Genomic DNA, 10094 nt, shown 5'->3' on the forward strand with positions numbered 1-10094 from the left:
TGCCGACTTCTGTTTGTGAGCTCTGACTTTAAATTTATTGTTATACCCATATCGCAACTCTGTATCACTAATGACTAAACCACACAATAACCATAAAATGAAAAGATAAATTTGCCACACACTCCTTTGGACTTTCATCACGTCATAAAAAAAAGTCATCTGGATGAGAGTTCAAGACGGGATCAATCTGAAGAGCATGTGTGTTTCCACTCAGCCCGTGTTTTGGTTTTGGGCACATGAAGTGACTGTGGTGTGTGAACCACCGCAGTGGAGTGAATTAAAAAACCTTTCACATCTTCAGGTTACCATCTCTGCCTCCTCTGTCTGGTTTTTACTATCACTGCTTCCACTAATGCTGCCTCCCCAGGAGTCAAACTGCGGTCAGCTTAGACAACGTCTCCCAATCACCCTCAGACTGTAACTCAGACTGCATGAGTGTGTTTCCAGTAAGCTAGACTCATTTTCCATCAGGAGGATGTTATGAGTCTTTAACTACGTGTATTATCAGTTTACAAGCCTGTTACGTCCAAACTGTTTGGCAGAGAATAGGCTAAGGGACGGCACCATGTCTGATATTGATTTCTACTCAGTCTTTTAGCGGTAAAAGCCTGATTCAGCTCAGGTGGTTTGGAAGATTGTTGACGTAATGTTCTTTTGGTGGTTGTCGCTGTGTGTTTCTGCTGAGACCGGGACTTATCACAGCTGCAGCAGGTGTCGTTTCTTGGATTAAAAAGACCTGAGGGCAATCTGTCCCGAGACATCAATGTTTTCCAGCTTTCCAGGGTTGAAGCAAATGGTTACAGCGTGAAATCGAATTATTTGAGAGACAAAAAAATACAGTAACTGGTTCTAATAGATGCAGACACAGGAAGCCAACAGGTTCCCAGGGATCTGTGACCACGAGGAGGCAAATGGCATATATGAAGTCCTCTGTTTATTTTATATTATACCTCATGGGTAGCAATAATAATACCCTATACATATATTTATTGACATAGGATGTTATTAAGTCAAATGCATAAGATTATAATGACCATAAACATATCCCAGCTTGGTGATTTTTTGGTGATTAATTCACACTGTATTTCTAGTCTCTTAATGTATTATCTTTTCCTTCTCTTGTTTTATTTGGTTGGTTGTCAGTCGGTAAAAGTCATAACTTCTTAAAGGTCCCATATTTCGCTTTTCCTGTGTTGTATTTGAAGTGTTGAAATCCATAAGAAGATATATTAGTGATTTTAAGAGCCAAAAACCATCTCAGTTCTTAATGTGATCCAATGAAAAATATAGCAGATTTCAGTTAAACACTCAGAGAAACCAAATCCCGCAAGGTTGGATGATGAGTCCAAGTGGGCAGGGCTTGAGGCATGGCTGAGAGAAGTGACAACTTTGTTGTGACATCACAAAGTTACAGAAGTCCTGACGGTTCATTTTAAGGCTCCGTTTCTGAATACAGGCTGTGTGCATTTCTCTGTGGACTGAGCACTTTGATACTTTCACATTATTAATATAGAACCTGGACCTCTTTTATAATGAAAAAACACATGGACATCTACCTTTATACTATATGGGACGTTTGAATAACCTTCCTCTGTTTTCTCTCAGGTATTCTGTCCTTCACAACGGGAGCCACACAGAGCAGGAGAAGAAGTCTTTGCACCCCGAGTCCCATGAGTCCTGCTTGTGACCAACGACGACTCCTCAGTCACATCTCCAACATCCTCGGGTCTTCCGCCATCACCACAGGAGCTGAAGCAAGCAAACCCCAGCCTTCACACACATCCAGAACTGAAACCCAACACAAGATGCTCAAATCTGGCAGAGCTCCAAACCAGAGCCCTGACAGGACTTTGGGGATCCAGGATAGGAATGTGACATTGCCAGGGTTCCCTCTGGTGTTAAAGCTCACCTGAAACTCACCCTGTGGTCTTTAAAGGTGGCAGGGACTGGAACAAAACCGGTTCTCTGCCTCTGTGATGCTGGTTCAGCAGGCCCACAGAGACTGCGGTGGCCCAGTCAGACTGAACCAGAGCCAGAACACGACTGTGATGCCATCAGCAGGCCTGCTGGTCACTCACTGTGAAGCCCAGCTCATCTTGTGGAGGACCTGGCAGCTTCGGCGGAGTGTGTGCGAGGATTTCACAGCATGAGATGTGATTAATGACTGTGTTGGGGAGTCGTGGAAGTGAATTATGTTGCCAAAGCTATTTGATATTACGCAGTGGACCTATTTCTGACAACTATATGACGCTCCCTGCTGTTTTCCAGTGCAAAATCACAAAGATTGTAGATAGATTTTAAAGGTTGTTCCTTATAAAACAAGCATAACGAGTTGGCAAAAATGAGCTTTTCAAACAAGTTTTATTCGTGAATAGAGGCCGAGGTTAGAACAATATTCCTTCTGCTAAACATCACATGTTAAACATTGGGTGTCTTAACCCCTGTCACAAAACTGAAGAACCTTGCTTGTTTCCCAGGTCGAAGCTTCCTGGCTTTGCTAAATCCTCACTAAGCTGAAAGGAAAATGTGGTTGCGTGGTTGAGTTAAATCCTTGACCCAAACTGTTGAAGTGCATTATTACGGAGGCTGCTAGGTCACACCTTGTTCATCGGAAACCTTGTTTTCTTTTTCAGCATGAAAAGTGTTTTTCTTATTCCACACAATAAGAAGTTAGAGGAGCACAGCGGATCAAGAGTGATTCAACAGGAAGAATATGTGCAGGTTTATGGTTTTTGTGTGTGTGATTACACGTGCAGGTTTTTTGCAGTGTGTCTCTGTATGTGTTTCCATGCTGCTTCTCTGTGAGTGTGCATATTCTTTATGTGTGACGTTAGTATGTATGAAACAGCCTTTTCTACGTTGGCCCCGAGAGGTCAACCCACTGCAGCTTAAGAAAACACAAGAATAAATAAATAAAATAGACAAAACAGGAACAAATTCAGAAAACACCTTCATAAATTTGACAAGTGCCACAAATACTCACAACACAACATAAGTGTTTCCAGGGGGCACTAAAAAGTGGTGAACCCTGCTGGAACATACTTATTATTCAATGCTTTGTAACTTTTGAAGTTAAAAGATTGAACAAGTGCGAACAGATGTATTATAATGCATCCATGCAAGTTTTTTGTGTCCCCTGGAAACACTTTTGTGAGTTGTGTTGAAGCGCAGTTGTGTATTTGGTTGTGTTGTGAGCATTTGCAGCTCAAGTGCTGTAAATTGATGAAGATGTTCTCTGAATTTGTTTGTGTTTTGTTTGTCTATTTCTGAAGTTGCAGTGCGTTGAGCTCTCAGGGCCACCGTACTTTCCCCATCAGCCCACACTGTGTTCCTCCTACTTCTCGACATGTCGTCGGAGGCCGTGTTAAAGAATGTACCAGTTGTTCATATTCATGAAACAGAGAACACTAGAAGACAACCATAACAACACTCAGCTATAGTTAATGTCCCATCATTCCCCTGTAAGCTGTCCTCTCCCTGTGTTCTCCAGTATGTGGCTGACAGCATAAAGTACATTCAAAGAGCCATTCACCTCTCCCTGAAGGCCGAATCTCTCTACATGATTAGTCACCGGTTCCTCTCTACATAGAATTAATTAACACTGTTGCCACTTGAATATATGAAGAACACGTGGGAAAATGTTTTCATTGGAGAAAACAAGTAACAGTGAATCATAGGATAAATCACTCCTGCACATGTAGCTATAGTGGAGGTTTTTTACCAACTCCCCAGAACACTTTGACTTTCTCTTTTTTAGATATTTAAAATTGAAAAGTAATTGCTTGAGAAAGTTTTTTTTTTTTTTTTTTTTTTTTTTAATTATACACTTACTTTTGCCTTTTTTGCTATATCCTATAGCACTAACAGGGAAAAACACAGGTTTTAATGCAGCACAACAGCAGGAGAGATGGATGGAGATGCTTTTACAGTGGTTAACACTGAACAGTACTGGAGGAAGGTTAGTGCAGAAAAAAACCCTCTATGTTCTGTCCCTCGTCAATATTTTTATCTTACCAATGGATTAAAAATGACTGTATAATGTGAAGGAGTCACTTGCCCTGATGAACACACAGAGAATTATCACCAACACTGCAGCTCTACAAAGCTTTGTAGCCCTTTTATAGCTCATATAGCACCAATGTCAGGATTCATGTTAAAAACACAACAAAGGAGTTTTACCCAACTTTTTATGGCTCATAAACACAATTATGCAAAAGAACCCTGTTGTCCAGTGACAACCATTAATCTCCAAATTTGATGAATTTCAGTTTACACAGGAACATGAGGATGAGAAGTTTATGAGACAGTTGTAAAATCTTGAGAATCAGAGCAGAGAACAGTCAGAGGAGCAAATCTCAAATCAGTTTATCAGATGAAAACACTGTTGATCCACTGGCACAAAAAAGCTCACAACTGGAAACATCGGGAAGGCGATGCCCAAACTCATTGACCCAGTTTAGGGAGTTTCACAGTTCACAGGAAACAACCGATCCAAGCTGAAACTTCACCAGCTCTCATATTACTCCAGATACATAAATATGAGGGTGGTGGTGGGGGGTTACAGGCAGTGTTGCCGGTGGTGTAGTGTACTTTGTGTTAGTGGGTATACTGTGGATTGGCCAAGAGCTGAAACAGGCTAACATCAGGCAGAATGCTAATGTGATGGTGTCATTAATATGCTAATTAGAATACAGCATCATCTTGCGACATTTAGCAAGTTTTCCAGCTACTTTCCATTGAAAGTAGTTATTTACAGTGGTTCAACAACAGTTTTCAGCTACATGCTCAGCTTCACACATTGACCCCACACGATGCAGCCATGTATTATGTTTTGACTGTGTCTTGTTAAGTGGTACTCTCTTTTGAATGTGACTCACCTGCTGTTTTTTACTTTTCCTCCTTCATGATAAACAGCTGTTGTGGTGAGCTTGGTTTATATTACATAAAGTGGATTAAAATGATTCATTGTGGATTTAAAACATTAAAATTTCACCAGAAATTTTTCAAACCACTCCTGCAGCCTGATCCAGTTCTCTGCTGGCCATCCGTCCATCCAGACAGTCGGTGTTATGTTTTGGCAGTGAAGCGTTGGACACTTAAGGAGGCAGTAGCTGCATCTTCAGCCACATGCGGTCGTACAAATGGACACTGAGGAACAATGCAGGAGTGTTTTGTGAAGTTCCCATGGATATTTTGTTACATTTTCCTGCTATAAAATCTGATCAACACTGTAATCCCGACCGCATCCTGTTTGAGGCAGGCAAACTGCTTTATACAGCCACATTTCCAGCCTCTAGGTTTTGTGTTTGATACTCTAAATATAGATCTTGACTTGAAACTTGACCTGTAAACACAAAGTCAATGGCCGAATTGAGTGTGAGTGGAAAGATGAGGCTTTTCTTGACCATGTGTACTGAATTGCTGCTGCATTTCTGCTGCACTTCCATGAGGTGTCTCGTTCAGTTTCAGCTGTTTAAGGATGTGATGGCAGTGTGGGTACTTGTCAGATAAGAGCTGTCAGTGCTGCAGGATGAATGCATGATAGGAAGCTCATGAAGTGAATGACTTTTTAAAGTTTTTGTGGCTGCTTCATAACTGCTGAACTATTCCGCATCAAACAAAAGACATATATTGGAAAATGGGAAATATTTCCTTTTCTCATTTGTGGAAAATCATATGAATTTCTTTTTTTTTTTTTAATTCTATTCTGTTTGTTTTTCAAACTGTGACCTATTCCATAATTGAAGCACAAGCACTTTTTTTGTGATTTAAGGACAGTTCAGTTTAGCAGTGTCATCACACAAATATATTTTATGGGGGTATTGGTGCATATATAATAGAGTAATTCCTTACATTGATGATCCCTGCCAAAAACAACCTGTGGATGTTTCTTTGAGGTTTTTGAATATTATCCATTTTCAGATATTCATTACATTCAATGTTCTTAAGATAATTCAGATCTAGATTATTTTTGATTAGGACCAGTTGCCTTTTGATTTTTTTTTCTTATGCAAAACTTCAATATTCTTTATTTTATTTCCAGTTATGGAGAGAAAGTCTGATATGTTGAAAAAGCAAGATTAGAGGATTCCAATGCGCAATCTGCCATGGTATTTCTTTTCCCTTATTTTCCATTAAAATGACTTTCTGATGTTAAGTTAATGACCAAAATGTATATTTTTGTCAGTCAATTGTGGAACCTGTAGATCATAACATGCAAAATTAGAAGTGAAAGCAAAGTAATTTGCCTGCCTGATCAGTTTTGTTTGACTAAAAGTAACCTAATATTTTTTATTCAAGAGTAAATTAACCTATTGACTGTTTTGGATTCTTAAGGTTAATTATGTGTTTCAGTTGGTGTGTAAATGGAGCATGAAATCAATGAAAGTAATGAGAGAAGGAGTTATAAATTGTTTATGATTGAAAAAGTTTTTACACTTGATTTTTCCTCCTCAACAAGTGTCTCAAAGTTAAAACAGCATCTTTTACCTTTGAAACTCTGATTGTGCTCTTTGTGCTCTGGTAGCATTAACTCGACATAATAATAGCGCACCTTTCCCTGAGGTGAACGCCCTCGTGTCCTCGCACTGCCCTTCACTAACACAACCTCTCACTGCAGAGTGAGGCCACGAAAGGCTGAGACAAAAGGCTGCAGAATATAAACTGAATAATGCACAGTTCCCAAGAGGCATCTTGAGTCCTGAGAGCTCCAGCCTCTTTTATAAGCAAAAAAAAAAACACGTTTTCAGCATCTTTAAACCCACAAAAAAACATCTGTTTTTGTTTTTCCGTGTTTATAAAAGGAGACAGACTTTGTGGTATTAAGTGTCATGCATTTATTTATTTTTTTCAATATTCTGTTCGATAGCTACCGCTGCTGGAAGCCTCACATCAGGCAGTGTGTGTGTGTCCATTCTTGTGTGGAGACATATGTGCGTGTGTGTGTGCTGCGTGGGAAGCTTCCCCAAAAGGCTAAATTTAGGAAACTCAAGCTCACCTACTTTCATGAAATTTAATGAGCCAAAAAGCCTAAAGGAGACCATTTTTGGAGATGAGATGAGATACAACAAAAATCAGTTGGAGCACGCTCCAGTTGGAAACCATCTGAGTGGTTCAAAGGGTCATGGAGATTTAGACTGAGGAGACGTTAGAAGAAAATCCTGCTGGCCCAAAAGGAAAGAAGAAATCTATAATTTCACTGTTTCACGGAAACAGTTAGAGCCTCCATTCACCTGTGAAGGAGTTTTGAGGCATGTTTTCCAAAATGCAGCCCTTATCCTCAGGCCCCCTTGGTTCATCGGTGGTATGTGATCCTGATGTTTGCATGTGACTGTGTTGGAGGTGAGCTGTGGTCAACTGAGAGAGTGTGCTGAATTCTTTGCCAGTGTACCTTAGAGAGATTAAGAGCAACGAAGCGCATGCATGCGACGCCTGTTTGGTTTTCCAAAATCATCCTCGGCATGAAGAGCTCACTAGATTGTGGCTTTTACTCCAGAGAAACACTTTTAACCCTCAGATCCTGTGACAAGGGTAAAAAAAAAAACAACCTTCAGAATCAAAGAGCAGGAGGAGAGTTTATTTCTAAAGCCTCCAGTTAGTACTGATGTTCAGCTTTCATAAAGAAGTAAGAGGTCGATGTCTTTAGCCGCAGGAGATTGGAAAAATAAACCAGAATGCAGTGCAGCTCCAGGACTTGTCGGGTTTAAGGAGCATGACTGCAGACTAACACAGACACACCACAAGTTAATGAAGTGACTGAATGTCCAAACAACCATCTTGACTGAGAGTAACCTCTTCCTGGGGGTGGTTGGAAGTGATTTTAGGACAAATTGCAGAGCCAGATTGAGTCATTCCATCAGCTATTAAATGTAAATGTAAGCAGCCAGGCTTCATCTGCCGAACAGAGCAGCCTACAAAGAAAGAGAGGAACAAAGGAAAAGATTTCTACAATTTCTGATCATTAAAATCACCAATACGACCTGGACCAGACATTTTTGTGTTATGATGCAATGTAGTGAAATGTCACAGAGTCACAGATGTGTCTCAAATTGCTTTACAGACATAGACAGACAGATAACCCATCAGCAGGGGAAACAATGTATTTTTAACCCATGCAAACATTGTCTTATTTTCTCATGAAGCGGCACAATTAGCAACAATCCAGCAGAATATCAATTTATACAAAGTAAAAATCACTTGAAGACATAAATGAAGGGAAACCTTTGAGAGGGCTGTCCGATGTAAAACCTGAACCTCTGGACGGTTTAGATCCAGAAAGGAGCACTGACAATAACACAAATTAAACACAGTATATAAGTAGATATAACTTTGCAATCCTGCAGAGCTCCTCCGTTGTGACTGGTGACCGGTGATATTTAAGACATTTAATCCTTTTAAGAATCTACTCTTTTCCTCTTTACCTGAAGCAGAATCTATAGCCTTTGAAAGCTTTTTGCCTCCTAAATATCCCGTGATGCAGTAAGTTATGTCAAGTTATTTCCTTTTTTTTTTTTTTTTTTTTGGCAAAACAAACTACTCCTGTGGGTGATGGTAGAACATTTCTTTGAACACAGAAACTCCAGTAAGGAAAACAGTTTCCCAATATAATCACAAAGTTTCTGCTTTCATTAATTTTTGCACATTTTCAAATGCTGGATTATATTCTTCTTGTGACCTCACAGGTTCTGATGAAGTCCTCAGCTCAGCCTCTTTGCCTTTTTAATTTGCAAAATGAAAATGTGCTTTTAACATCTTACCTGCCTTCTTAAATGTCAGTTTAGATACAGCCACTGTCCTATAATGTGTACACATTTTTGCAGAAACATGCAGCTGTCAGAAGTAACCAAAGAACACTTTGGTAACATCTGACTGACTGGCTGTTGTTGTTTCTACCGGATACTGGACTGGTTTGGACCCTTTTCATTTTTTTTTAATTTATTCATTTACGTTTGCAGCTTACAGCAAGAATGTGTATATAAAGAAAACAAAACTCCCACAAACTGTCCAAAGGGGACAAAAAAAAAAAAAAAAAACTTTTATAAAACTCTTCAGTATTTATTTTGACAGAACAAAATGGGTATTTTCATGTATTAAAAGAACATAAAAGGCTTCTCTTTCAGGAAGCTGAGATGTGTTTGACTTTTTCTGTTGCTATGTGACAGTTCCAACAAAGGCTAATTAAAGATTAAAGAGATGTTGGTAATCCTGGTGTTGACTTCCTTTGTGACTTGGATAACAGAGTGCTTGTCAGTTAGCCTGCTGATTAAAGTGTCATTAAAGTATACACTTCACTTAAAGGATACCCATTAACTCACTGAGCTCTCTTTTTCTCAGTTTACTCTTTTGTAAGTGAGGCGTTGACAATGTGGAGGTGCTCAGGAAGCAGTTCAGATAGAAAAACTCATATATATATATATATATATATATATATATATATATATATATATATATATATATATATATATATATATATATATATATATATATATATATATAACACATAAAAGGCTTTGCCTCTCAGCAGAGATACCCAAGATTGATGCAGGGAAAAGGCCTTACACACCTCAGCTCTGTCAGGGTGAAAATCTCACTCTTTGTCTTTATCACCTTGATGTCAAAGAAACTTGTTGATCTGATGATGTTTCATGTTTCATTGTACTGATGTGACTTTGTTTCAGCTGATAAATCAATTAAAGGAGAAATATTTGGAAGTTTTGCTATTGCTACATAGCCAGCATTAGCATTCACGGCTGTTTATTTACTTGTCTTAGCGAGACCTTCAGGCATTGTTGCATTTACAATACAAGAATTTAAAATACGTCCTCTGAGCAGCGCTGCTTTTTCAGGGCAGACTGGACGCTGCAGTGACTTGGTATCGGAAAGTGAGTAGATGCTCCGGTCAGACTGGAGCTAGCTGGTTAGCATGCTGACTTCAGTAGAAGAAAAAAAGTCATAGAAATAGAAGCAAAGCAAGAGCATCACTTTCCACCTCTGGAGACAGCTGTTGGTGAGTAAAGGAATGAAGTTTGATGCTGAACTCACGACATTTCTTCTTCTGTGATATGTTAACACATGCTAATGCTAACATTGGCATG

General features: G+C 39.4%; 1 protein-coding gene across 2 annotated transcripts in view; it reads left to right on the top strand.

The window, feature by feature from the left end:
• The window catches only part of htr4 (5-hydroxytryptamine receptor 4), a 147535-nt gene extending 138333 nt beyond the window's left edge, over positions 1 to 9202 (top strand). For both annotated transcript variants that reach the window (XM_071458103.1, XM_071458102.1), the window contains one exon: positions 1606 to 9202. Coding sequence is in view for 1 of the 2 variants with exons in the window: in XM_071458102.1 (XP_071314203.1) it covers positions 1606 to 1687 (82 nt within the window). In the remaining variant the exon portion in view is untranslated. The remainder of the gene's footprint in view (positions 1 to 1605) is intronic.
• Positions 9203 to 10094: the final 892 nt, after the last annotated feature.

Source organism: Trachinotus anak, unplaced genomic scaffold (genome assembly GCF_046630095.1).
Source record: "Trachinotus anak isolate AG129_WGS33_773 ecotype Australia unplaced genomic scaffold, CSIRO_AGI_Tana_v1 ptg000021l, whole genome shotgun sequence".
NCBI classification, from domain to species: domain Eukaryota; kingdom Metazoa; phylum Chordata; class Actinopteri; order Carangiformes; family Carangidae; genus Trachinotus; species Trachinotus anak.